The sequence below is a fragment of the Gymnodraco acuticeps genome, unplaced genomic scaffold, assembly GCF_902827175.1.
Source record: "Gymnodraco acuticeps unplaced genomic scaffold, fGymAcu1.1, whole genome shotgun sequence".
NCBI lineage: Eukaryota > Metazoa > Chordata > Actinopteri > Perciformes > Bathydraconidae > Gymnodraco > Gymnodraco acuticeps.
The window spans coordinates 406,587-419,303 of NW_022989977.1; the positions used below are offsets into that span (position 1 = coordinate 406,587).

The window sequence follows — 12,717 nt, forward strand, 5'->3', positions numbered from 1 at the left end:
AGGAAACACTTGAAAATGGGCCAGGCCGACGTAGTGGTCACGCCCCAGCCAGGCTACGTGCATTATCTGTACTGTTCTTTTTCTTCTGTAAACAGCTAGTTCAGACTGTTCTCTGAATTTTAGCCAAGGGGCAAAAATATGCCAGTATTCAAGTTAATCCAGAACAAGGTTTCTTGTGAATTTACAACAATGCTGCTGGTGTAAAATGTGTAGCCTATCAGCTTTGTCCAAAACAACTAGCTTTCATGATGAAGACAATAATCCACAGCTCTCTTATTAATGCATGAACTTTTCCAAACGTGATTTTATTCCTCCAATATGAATTATGAAATGTCCTCACCATATCAGCTATGTACATCTATGAATAGTCTAATACATTTTTGCATGATTTCTGCTAGGTCACTTTCATGCAGAGGCCAACTTTCTTAACAGAAATGCAACATACACTCAACTCTTTGTTCTCTTCAATATACACAAATAATAATAGATTTTTCAAACACAGCATTTCTTTAAAAAAAAAAGGTGATTTCCTTTTAAAAGCATGTTCTCTTAAAACACCAGTCTATTGATGTATTGCCACACACACTTGTTGGTACTGTACTGTAGATAAAAGTCAATACAGTTACAATGTGCTAAACGTCTTTCAGGCAGGCCTCAGCATGTGCATTGAAGTCAATATCTTGTTCCGCTGAGTAAATCAAATGAGACCCAAAATGATATTGAGATGCATTCTACAACTGTTCAGTTGCTGCACTTTAGAGAAAAAATACAATGACAGAAAAGCCCATCAGTAGCACTGAGTGTCCATGATAATTTCCAGCTACTCAAAGTCCTCTGTTTTGCGATTTATTCCAGGACGTCCCCTTGTCCAGTCCGAGTAACCTGTTCAAACGGCAGCTGTGGCTGTTGTCAGTTTGATGGCATCTGAAAGGTTGCGTTGCCGGATATTAGAGTTGGTTATGGTTTCCAAATGTGAATCTGGCACCCATCCACGATGCCGATCGGACAGTCGGGTCCCCTCTATCCAATCTGGAAGGAAAAAAGGATCCAACAAAAAGTTAATTATTGTCTATTCTCCAATAATACCAGGCTGCATATATTGCACGAGTGAACCGTTTTTAAGGGAATGATGGGGGGAAGTTAGATAGTGAAATAGTCTTACGGTCACTGCTTTGTTGATGCACTAGAATGATGTCAGCTTTTTCCAACGAAAGCTCATCAGGCTGATGGCCAACAATAGCCCGGATACACTGCATCTGTGTAAAATCTGTATGGACACAAGAGGAGAGAAGTCAGACCTACAATCAACAACTGGGCCTGCAAAAATTGCGCTGCACTGACATTTCCCCCACTCTACTGTTATTAGCACATAGATTTTCATGGTATCATGTTATTCCCAAATTATATAAATACATACTGTCCGCCATTTTGATTCAGTCTCTGAATGTAGGTTTAAATTAGTTAAAATTCAAAACAATGTCAATGTTTTTGCTAAAAAAAATACAAACAAAAATCTACACTTAGTTTATTTTCATGTGACAACGCACTCACTGCTGAGGATGCTAAATTATGTGTTTGTAATTTAAATGTACAAGTCTCAATAGAGTATCACATTGAGTGTTTTTAATCAGGGAATGAGGTAGGAAGGAATTTAAGACAGAGCTTTTGAAAAACAGTGAGCTTTGCAATGTCTAAACCAAGTAGCATAGCTTCACCTTCTGCAGCAGAAAGTCTATTTCAGGATGAGGCCGGGAGAGAGCTGATATCCAACGTAGCTTATCACTCCTGAAGGTAGAAAAAGCAAAGATGGGTGAGTCTTCTTCCATGTTTATGTTAACTTGATGACATGAGGACTGATATGTAGACATTCCCTGCCACTGTTTTAGTCTCTTACTCTTTGTCTGTCCGCACCAGAAGGGCTCGGTTTGTCATGTGCAGCCGGAACAGGTTCTTCTGGAGGGTGTGCAGTTTGACACGACAGTTCTCAGCACGCAGGTCCGATATGGGAGAGTGGTCTATAACTGTGAACCTTCCCCCTCTGGAAGCAGAAAAGAGACATTAGATGGCGGAAGGACTGACTGCGATAAGATTGAAGAAATGATAAAAGTCTGCGGATATGCAGGAAACAGGATGTAACAAGTGGTAAATGACCTATTTAACCATTACAGAATTGTTGACTCACTCTTTTTGAAGGGAAATCAGCAAATAGTCATTGAATAGGTGCACATAAATATTCCTCTCCGTTTCCTTTAGAGAGAAATCCATCAGCTCAGTGACCAGACCTTCACGCACCATCCTCCGAGACTGACTGATCAGAGGAAGAGTCTGTAACAACACAAACAAACAGGAAGTATTATAACTCAAGCTCCTTGTAGTCAATTGTTTAATTGTCCTACATCAAACCATGACTGTTGATTTCAATTGAGCTCTTTCAATGAGAAATAAGTTAACTCTATCCACTGATGAAGACCATGGCGCAGTTGAAAGCTAGTAAGTGAGCCTTGACATACGATCATTTTGAGATAACTTTTATATTCCATAAAATACTAAAAACCCAAGGAAATTACATTTGTATTGCTTGAAATGATGGGTGAAATAAATTATTTGATACGAAAAGAGTTTTGAAAAACATGAAATCAGTCATTTGCAAACATGATTAACAGCATGTTAATCACAATGTGACTTACCCTGCACTCAAAGCCCACTTTAGCACTGAGAGAGACCAGAGACTCAATGCTTTTCATCTGAGTGATGCTGTCGTTACTCTCTTGAATCAGCTAAGGAAGAGATATATGAAAGAGGCAGAGTTTTGTTACAAGGCAGTTCAAGATATCCAGGATAAAATGTAACATGTCCAACATGTGCACAGAATAGGTATATTTATGTACCTTCTCCAGAAGTTTCAAAGCTTTGATGGCCTGTGTTGCCTCTGCAGTACCAGGAGTTGTTCTCTTCACGATGTTCTGTGGAAAAACAATGTGCGTGTGTTAAAGTCACATACAGGATTGAACATGTTGTGAACCATCAACATTGCTGTTAGAGAAATTCTCTCACACATACACACACACACACAAATTCACAATCACACATACACACCTGAACCAGCAGCCTAATTCTTATGATCCTCTGGAAGGGGAGGACGAGGAAGGAACGAAGAGGAAGTCTCTGGCAAACAGGACTCCTCTCTAATTTCTCCACTATCCGTCTGAACCCTGGATTCTCCTCCCTGAAAGAAAAAGTGAAATTGAATGTCTAGACAGATACAAACCCTACAGCCTGTAGCTGAACACAAAAGCTTGACTGAGTGTCTTACATGAGTCTCTGGTAGGTGGCGTCCTGATAGGACTGGTTGGTGAGGTAGGGCACATAAACCAATTTGAAGCGCTGACAGTGCCATGCGATGATATCACACACGGTGAAGTGAAAGGTATCAGATTCAACACGCTCCTCCAGCTTTGATAAAAAACTTTTTAAAAAAGACACAAATCACGAGTTAATTTCTTCAACATATTTGTAAAATCGTACCTGCACAACACAAGTAGTTTTGATCATATTCAGATACAGAACTATAAATAATGTTAAACATTTCTGACCTGTGGCTGATGGCCCGAACATCAGCGAGCCGGGAGAAGAGCCAGTTCCTATCCTGAGAGGCTAACAGCGTCCCTAACTGTTTGGACTTGACAAAATGTTCAACAACAATGTCCAAACTCCGGCAGTATGAGGCCTCCGAGGTCACCACCTCAAATCTCACCTAGAAGGGAAATACATTTAAAAAAAGATCAAAACGTTGAGTAAGAGCCGACTAGGTAAATCATATCGCTAATAAGCAGTGTCAGTTCTCTGAAGGCTGGGGCATTTTGACAAGGATGTGACTAAGTAGGGAGGTAGGTTTCGCAATGAGAAGAAGAGTTCAAGCCCAGACAGAGGAAAACAACCATAATTCCAGATAAACACACTGGCACATTCAGTAAGACACTCCTCTGCCAAAAATAAAGTGGATCACTGTGAGGGATATTCTGAAATGATGCAAGTACGAATACTTCACGTGAATTTTATAGTATGAGAGGTTGGTTGATCGAAGAGAATAGTGTCATTTCCCAGAAGTTAAAATGAAATACAATAGACATCATGCTTGGTAAACGAAAATTACAAGTGAGCTGATGAGTCTTTAAAACTAGAACTGACTATTGACACAGATTTTTAACCTGATTTCTAGCTACACATGTAGCTGCTCTGGTCAAAAGATACGATCTAATCAAAATCCTTTACAGATTAAGGAAGAAAAACTGTTGGTAAAGTGAAGATAATGAACTATATTAAATTAAATGCTTTGGAACGCCCTGCCTGGAGAAAGAAGGCTTGCAAAATCAGTGACTTTGCCTAAATCACTTCTTTTTTAATTTGTATTTATTTGTAAAAAGTGTTGTCCTGCTCTTGGCCTTGCTTTCTGATGTATTTTCTTATGAGTATCCTGGTTTTGCTTTTCCTTTGTTAAAAAGGTGCCATATATTGAAAGTCTCTTGTGGGTGTTCTTATTATTGATAATTGCCTAGAGCGTTCTGACTGATTTCCCTGAGGTGGGAACCTTGATCCAGTCTCTTTCCAAAGAAACACAAATGCATGTCTTGGCTGGAATGAAAATCCCTGCCTGAAGTTACTGGCACGATGTCCTTCTCAATTAAAATGTAGGGCAAAACACTTCTTACAAGGAAACGTTCTGCCACAAAATAGTGACTAAACTTTCAAATGCAGAGTAAGATTCCTTACCTCCTGTAGTCGTCTCTCGCCATCTGTGAGCTCCACCAGCTCAATGCTGTTCCTGACGCCCGGCAGCTCCCTCCACAGAGTGGCCGACTGAGACGACGACTGAGAGAGAGAGACGGAGAGACGAGGGGAGGAAGGCCTGCCTTCAATCTTCGGGGGCTCAGGGAGAGGCAAGCTTTGGACACTGGTGATGGAGTTTGAGTGGAACACGGAGTGGGGATGCGGGACAGAAGGTAGGGGAGGAAGGGGTCTGCGGGCAGGAGGGGGGGAGGGAGGAGGGACGCCATCAGAGCGAGCCTGGCGCAGGATCTCAATGTTCTGGGCCGCCTCGTTGTACTGCTGGTATAACTGGGCCGCATCTGGGAGAAAGAGAGGATGTGAGACAGAGAAAAAAAAAGCAGAAGAGAAGAGGGCACAACAGAGATAGAAACAAAATGAAAGAAAAGGAAAGAAGATAAATGCTTTAGCCAAGAGGAGCTGTTTGCATTCAACATTCCTTTTACACGTACTTGTTGGAATGCAAATGTGCAGCAGCAGCTGTTTTCACTTCAAGTGAAGAGAGACTAATACTTGCAGAAACCTGTCCCAGACTTGCACAGACACATTTATAAACAGCACGTACGCACACACTCCTACCCCATGTATCGCAATAAATATGAATCATAGGCTAAGCGACAAACTGCCATTTTAGAATAAAACTAATTATGAAATGGTGTTAACAGAAAACTGGTTTCCTTTGATTTTTGAATTTTATTTTCGTTCTAAGGCAACATGTTCAGGGTAAGAGATAAACAGTTAGCGAGCCTGCATACACACACAGAGATGAATCACACCAACTGAAGGGAAATGCTCAACTGCGTCATGCTTTTTCCCAACCACATCAGCCGGAAGAGATAACATCTGAAGACACGTCAATTTGCCGTGACCTTTTCTAATAATCAGTCTAAAAATGTAAGTTTGTGATAAAAAATAAATAAGGGTAATTGAGGAAAGCAACAGCACATTTATGAGATAGCAGTTAAGAAACACAATGTGTTTGATTGAGGTCCAAGGCAGACCATTATAGTATTTTAAGCAGCATGACCTGAAAACATTTAAAAGATACTCACTGAAAATCTTTGAATTCCTTTTCCGTCTGTCGATTGTGTCCAAAACATTTCTACAGTGCAAAGAAAATAATGATAAGTTATTATCATGAAGACTGGTGGAAAGAAGTGACAAATTAAATATACAGAAAAAGTAGTGTACCATGTGATTCAGAATTTCAAATTTGAACTCATCCTAGTACTAGGAGCAGTACTGGGCAGCTATTGCACAGCGCCCGGGGAGCAATGTATGTATGCATGCTCCTTGTTTAAATAAATACATCAAATTGACATAATTTAAATATATCATTGTGACCAAGTTTTTAATATCAGGGACACTTAATCCAAATTAAAACAATTGAACACATCTAGTGCACTACTGTAGCTTAACACAGAGAACGTGTGCGTGTGTGTGCGTGTGCGTGTGTGTGTGCGCGTGTGTGTGTGTGTGATTGTTTTACTTACTTCAGCTCTACTTCTCCCCAGCTTTTGCTTCGATCATCCTCATCATCTGGAATAAAAAAGTATCCATTTGTCGAAACGTTATACAACAGCATACTCATTGACTATGCTCTGGACAATCTGGATGAATTAATTTTTTTTAAAAAAGGTAATAAATTAAATAAATAATTAGTTCAGTTAGTATCCGTGCTTCAATAAGCTATAGAATAAGATTAGTTTGTTCCCATAAATGGAGCTTCTCGTGTTATGTCTCAAAGCAGAATCAACTCCAGCCTTATAGCTCATGCTTCTTATTTCCCTCCCTCTCTACCTCCACTTATCTCCGCCCACTACCTGAACTCTAACCACAACACTGTGACGCAGTTTCCAGTTGCATGTAATGTAATGGGACCAGATCAGTGCACTGATGTTGTCTTTTAGCAGATGTCTACATTAGATGTGGGGTTGTTTAGTGTGACGACAAAGTGTTGCAGGAAACTCTTAGACGGAAATGACTAGATTAAAGTCTCCTAAAGTCAGGAGGAAATAACAAGTCTCTACAACATTTAAAAGATTCTCCGTGTGCAGTCTAGCCTGAAGTATTTTGATTGAATTGGATGATTTTTTTAAAATGGTGAATGATGACAAAAAGAGAATTTGTCTCCCTCCTCCATCTTCTGTCTTTACCTGTTGTAGAGAAAATTCTGGTTCTGCGATCCCTTCCATTCTCGTCATCTCTTCTTTCAGTGGTTTTACGGATCCCCCTTCGTCTCATTCGAGCCTCGGGACCCAAATCCCGAAAACTGCAACTGCTCAGCCAAGCCCCCCCTACTTTCTTGGTCTTTGCCACTGCCTCTCCATTATCCCCCTCACCTTCCTCTCCCACCTCCTCTACAGTAGCCCTCTCCTCAGGCTCCTCTCCCTGCCTTTCTTCTTCACTTTCCCTCATTTCCCCCATTCCGTCTTCCCCCTCTCTGGAGATATCCAGGAGGTCAGATTCACTATCATAATTAAGAATAGGGCAGCTGTTAGGCTTGTACAGCATGTGGCTCACAGTTAAATACATCTCCTCCTCCTTAGCTCTGCTTTCTCTACTTTCCATATCATCTGGAATAACGTTATCCCCTGCCTCTTCGCTAATGATCACCTCTACTGCTGCCTTTTCTAACTGAATGTGATCAGATGGCTCAATTACTATGTCCATACTGGGATCCACCTTCCCTTCTTTGTCTAACAATGTGTCACCATGAGTGTATGCAGTTAAGTCACCATGCATAGTTGTGAACTGGTCAGCAAGCATGTCGGCTTGGTCTTGCCCCATACCTCTCAACTCCTCCGACGGCTCTTCCTCCTCCAGCTCTGTCTCCGAGTGCTGTTCGTCCGTACTCAACTGGATAACAGGCACACGTGCGGTCCCTTGTCCAGCCTCCTCCTGCTGTTCCATGTCCTTGCTGTCTGTCTCCGGCTGGTTGACCCCTTCCTGTCCTGCTTCATCAATGGTATGTTCCTCCGAGTGTCCCAGGATCTCCCACAACACATTTTTAGCCCATTTAAGATGGGGGGCCTGGGAATGACGCTTGGGTTCCTCGGACATGCTCCATGCTCCGCTCATTCGGATCCGAATGGCCTCCACCTCTTCTGGACTCATTGCTCCGGTGTTAATCCCTTCCAAGGTGGGTTGAATTTGTTCAAGATTCACCTGAGAAGCAACATTATCATAGGGATTACTGGGCACCTGCAAATTTAGCTCCACTCCTCCTTTATTTTTGCTTCTCCACTCTTGTAGGAGTTTTTCAGTCTGCGAGTCTCTTTTAACGGTCCCTATTTCTGCGTATGGGTGCTCTCCTTTGCTCTTTGTTTCCCCTCCAGTCTCTCTGTATCTGACATTCACTTCAGTCGTGTCGTCTGAGGCCGGCGTTTCCTCCCCTGCCACGTCACACTCACCCTTCCTCTTTGCTTGCTGGTTGTTGATGACTGTTTTCTCATCATTTCTACTCGGATGCAAGTCATCATCCTGTGTGGCCTCATCACGACTCTCCATATTTGGGTTGTGTCTTTCCTCCCCTCCCATGTGATCACCTTGTGACGGGGACGTCTTGCTGGTGTTTGACCTGGGCAAAGTTTGCCCAATCACACAGAAGACATACTTTTGCTTCTTCTCCTCGTCTTCATCCACCCCGTCCTCCTTTCCCACTGTCCATCCCTTCTTATCTCCCCCCTCACGCATCTGGAGGGCATCATGTGAACTTTCCAAGAATTCCCGACAGTCCTCAAATTCCTCTTCTTCATCTCTCTCATCCTCGTCGTCTCCTCCGCTGGACAAGGTCACAAAGCCTTCCTCTCCTGACTGTATTCTGTCTCTCTCTCCGCTCCACCCTGTCTCACTATCTTTTTGGGCTCTGTAATTTCTCCCCCCCTCTTCCTCTCTGTCCCCTGTGTTATCTGTCACACTCTCTCCTTCTGCATCTCTCCGCTGTCTTCCCTCTATCCCTCCATCACTGTCAGACATCCCTCTCTTATCTCTTTCTCTCCAGACTTCACCCACGTCCTCTCCATCTACACTAACACCCTCACTCCCCGTGTCCCCCCTGTTCCTACTCCTCCCTTCATTCCTTCCTCTATTACTGCTTTCGGGCAAGTATTTCTCACATGGTTCCTCTTTTACTCGCCGTCCCTCTCTTTCCCACTCAGCCTGTGACTCGAAATGTCCATCTTCATATCTCCTCCTCTCTTTCCCCCTTTGTCTGTCTTCTAACTCGTCCTTCCTATTCTTGTCCCCCTCTGGCTCTAACCACAGCCTTCTTTGCCCCGTCATATCTCCCCTGTCGCTCTCTTGTCTCTCACTTCTTGTTTGCCTGCTTTGACTTCTTCCAGCATCTGGATTTCTTTGGTCTTCTGTGTCTCTGTCACTCTCTTTTCCTGACTCCTCATAACTGTCTCGGCCTCTCCTGTTTCTCATATCACTGTCCATGTCGCTGCTCCACTCCCCGCTGCTCTGGGCTCGTGGGGGCACCCTAGGGGCCGTCTCGTTCTGGGATCTACTTCTACTGCTTGTCGCATCATCCCGTCTCGGATCAGCCTCTCTTTCCTTTGTTTTCTTGCCACGATCTCTGTATCTGTCCTCTTCTCTCCTGTCATCCTTCAAGTCTCTCGCACTTTCTTTCCCTCTGTCTCCCTCCCTCTCCACTCTCCTGTCAGCCTCTCTGTATCTCTCTCTATCTTTTTCCCCTCCCTTCTTCCTGGTTCGATCCGCTTCTCTGTCCTTGTATCCTTGCCTGTCTTGATCTCTATCCCCCTGTTTTTTCCCGGTGTTGTCCCCCTCACTTCTGCTGTGTTGATATGTCAACTCCTGCCTGTCTTTGATCCTAACTCTGTCCTTCTTTCGCTCTCTCTCATCACTGTCTCCTTCACTCCTAGTGTCCCTCCTTCCCTCTCCCCTATCAGAGGGCATTTCTCTCTCTCTTCTCCTGTGTGCAGAAGGCACCCTGACCTCTCTCTCTCCCATGTTAGGCTCCAGCTTATCCCTTTTTCTAGCAGCATCCCTCTCTCTTCTGTCCCGTGAATTACCCCCTTCTCTTCTCCTGTCTTGAAAAACGACATCAGGCTCCGGATATCTTTTCATCTTTCGTGATCTATCATCTTCTACGGGTCTTCCTAAAGTGTTTGTTCCCTCTGCCTTTTCCCTGCTTCGGATATCATCTCTTTCCCCCTCCCTGTACCTCTCTCTCTGCCGCGTCCTTTCTCTTTCTCTCTCCCGGTCATCTGGCTCTACTCTTCTCGGCCCATCTCTCCGTCTTCTTTCCTCCCTCTCTTTGTCCAACTCCACGGTGGGTGCCATTCCTCTGCCGCGACCTGGACTGCTTTTTCTCATCCGGGGAAAAGTGTCGCCTTTCTTCGTCCCCCTTTCTAGTTCTCTCAAACTCTCCTTCTCTGAATTTGACAGGGGCCTCCCATTTTTGCTTCTGTCGTCTTCCTGCCTCCTCACTCTTTCGGTCCTCTCTCTATCTTCCTCTCTTGGCCTTGGTGCAGGAGCTCGGTCTCTTTCAGAGTATTTATCTCTTGGATCCATATCTTTGTATCTCGTTTTGTCCCTCATTTTCTCGGCCTCTCTTTCCCTCCTCCTGTCTTCCTCCCGGTTGCTGTCTCTCTCTCTCTCCGACTGGGCAGTCATTGCTGGCCTTGGACTTGGATCGCGGGAGATTTTTCCACCTGGCTGAAGCTTGCGTTCAGATGTGTTGAGTTTAGTTAAAGTGTCAGAGGGCGTGCAGCTGGGCCTTTTAGTTCCCATTTTATTATTTGGAGAACCTAAAAGACAGCAACAGTTCACATCATCAATTAAGAAATCGACCTTCGAGAGTTCGATAACTTCAGGTAGAGACAGATCAATGGAATGCAAGTCAAATAAGCAACATGGTCTACAAATGTATAGGTAATGTCACAGAATTTAGTACAAGTACTCTTAACCCTCCTGTTATCCTTGGGGTCAATTTGACCCCATTCAATGTTTAACATATCTAATAAAATTGTTCACATTGTTTTTTTTGCCTAGTATTTCATGACTTTTCCTAATTTAGTGAGGACTAATGGGTAAACATAAAATGAACATCTTCATTCTCATAGTTTGTACAGAAACACTTTTCTGGAAAACTATGAGAATGAAGAGAGGTGATTGAAGATGAGAAATGATATGTATAAATGTAAATGTAAGTAGGAATAACTTGCATAATGATTTAAAGGACAATCATTGATCAAGTAAGGGGTGGGAATTAATAAGCATTTGCTTCCTCCTGCTCCCTTTCGGACACATGTGATTTATTATTAATATGAAGACTCTTTTGTTTTGTTGAATATATAAATATTATTATTAATGTGGATAAATACTGTATTTTAACAATAGGTATTCTGTTATTCACATTTGTTATTTTTTTTATTTTTTAGTCTGTTCGAAATAAAGATTGAAATGAAATGAACATGAAGATCTTTTTTAAATGTCCTGTATGCACTTTGTACGCATCGGTGTTCCTTGTTTTAGTAGTATAAAACGAAAAATGTCAAAATTGTACACATAGTTGTGTTGATTGTGGAGGATGATATTGAGGTGACTATTACATGCAAATGTATCATTGTAAATAAAAACTACCGCCTGCTTTAGTTATTGGTCCTTTAACAACATAAAATATCTTACTTTAAAATTGTATTTCAATCAGTGAGATTTTATGGTGATTTATATATTTTTCGATAGTTACACAATAGGAATTCTGGATGTATAGAGGGGTATGTGGGGGGGGGGGGGGGGGGGGGAGGTTGGGGTAATGTTTTATTTAAATGGTTATTTAGGTGGTCAACTAAGATACCTAAAGCACCAGAGACATACATTTTGGTTAAAATGTGCAATATGATCATTGTCTTGAGTTGTAAACTACTGGGGTTGACCCCAGAGGATAAAGGGTGTAAAGTCAATCTGAGGATATACAGGAGGGTTAAAAACGAAATGTTCATTACTGCGCCATTTGACACATGCTGATAGCTGCCACAATGAAGCTGTGTTCTTTTACGTTATTTAGTCAAATACAATAAATATGGCAGTGTTATACTTTTACAGTAGAACAGTATTTCCAGAAAGAAAAAAAGGTGGCAGTCTCTTACAGTTCTCAAAGAATGCAGCACAGACTTGCAAAGCACAGCATACCAAGAGAAGTCTTTCAGAAAGTGAAGGCCTGTGACACATAGGCACGGCATGTAACATGTAAACCACAACTAAGCTGGACCTTACTCTAACTGTGCTCAAAACAGGAGCAAGTTAAAGAAGAAGTGTCAATATAAAATCCACGATAAAGCCACTCACCTGAATGTAGTATCCTGGGGAGATCTGAGGTCTCCCCACTGAGTCCAGTTCAGCTCAAAAGCATGGGATTGCACAACACACAATAAATGACACCGCACATTGTTTAGTTGACGATACAAATGTGCTCGAACTAATCAAAACTATATTTTTCTCTCAATACTTTGACTCTTGTGAAACACTTAATGTTTACGCCTGAGCTCTCCTTACTTTTCCCTCTTGCTGTCTCTCTCTCTCTCTGTCTCTCCCCTCCTTCCTCAAATTCCCAAACAAGTCTGAACAGATTGACACTTATCTTTCCCCTCCTCCTTCTCTCTGTCTTGTCCTCTCAGTGGTTGCAGCTGAACAGAAAGATCTCTAATAAACCGAAAGTCTCCCCACTGCTTTAGTTATTTCCCCTCCCTTCTACTGTCGATGTGATCTCTTTTGTGGACCCCCCTGGCACATACATAACTCTCTCCTGCTCCATTCTTCTCTCGCGAAACACAGGAAGTACACCTCCTTGGTGTCTGTGTCTTGAAGCAGCGATTGGTTAATATGCAGTAGCCGGGTGTGTCTGAAGCAAACACACAGCCAGGTAAG

At 42.7% G+C, this 12,717-nt stretch overlaps 1 protein-coding gene across 2 annotated transcripts; it reads right to left on the bottom strand.

Annotated features, from left to right (window-relative positions):
• Positions 1–271: 271 nt before the first annotated feature.
• arhgef5 (Rho guanine nucleotide exchange factor (GEF) 5) lies at positions 272–12,717 on the bottom strand. 2 transcript variants are annotated; one of them, XM_034211418.1, is made up of 15 exons: positions 12,139–12,717; positions 6,981–10,598; positions 6,318–6,363; positions 5,877–5,926; positions 4,771–5,126; positions 3,594–3,754; positions 3,314–3,466; positions 3,097–3,226; positions 2,889–2,963; positions 2,688–2,777; positions 2,183–2,325; positions 1,895–2,038; positions 1,716–1,785; positions 1,163–1,267; positions 272–1,029 (listed from the first exon to the last, which is right to left on the bottom strand). In XM_034211418.1, the coding sequence occupies exons 2-14, from the start codon at positions 10,579–10,581 to the stop codon at positions 1,184–1,186; spliced, it is 5,103 nt and encodes a 1,700-aa protein (XP_034067309.1). In that variant the 5' UTR covers positions 10,582–10,598; positions 12,139–12,717; the 3' UTR covers positions 272–1,029; positions 1,163–1,183. The 2 variants fall into 2 exon arrangements, with proteins under 2 accessions (XP_034067309.1, XP_034067310.1); XM_034211419.1 differs by having other exon boundaries at positions 7,617–10,598; positions 12,139–12,711.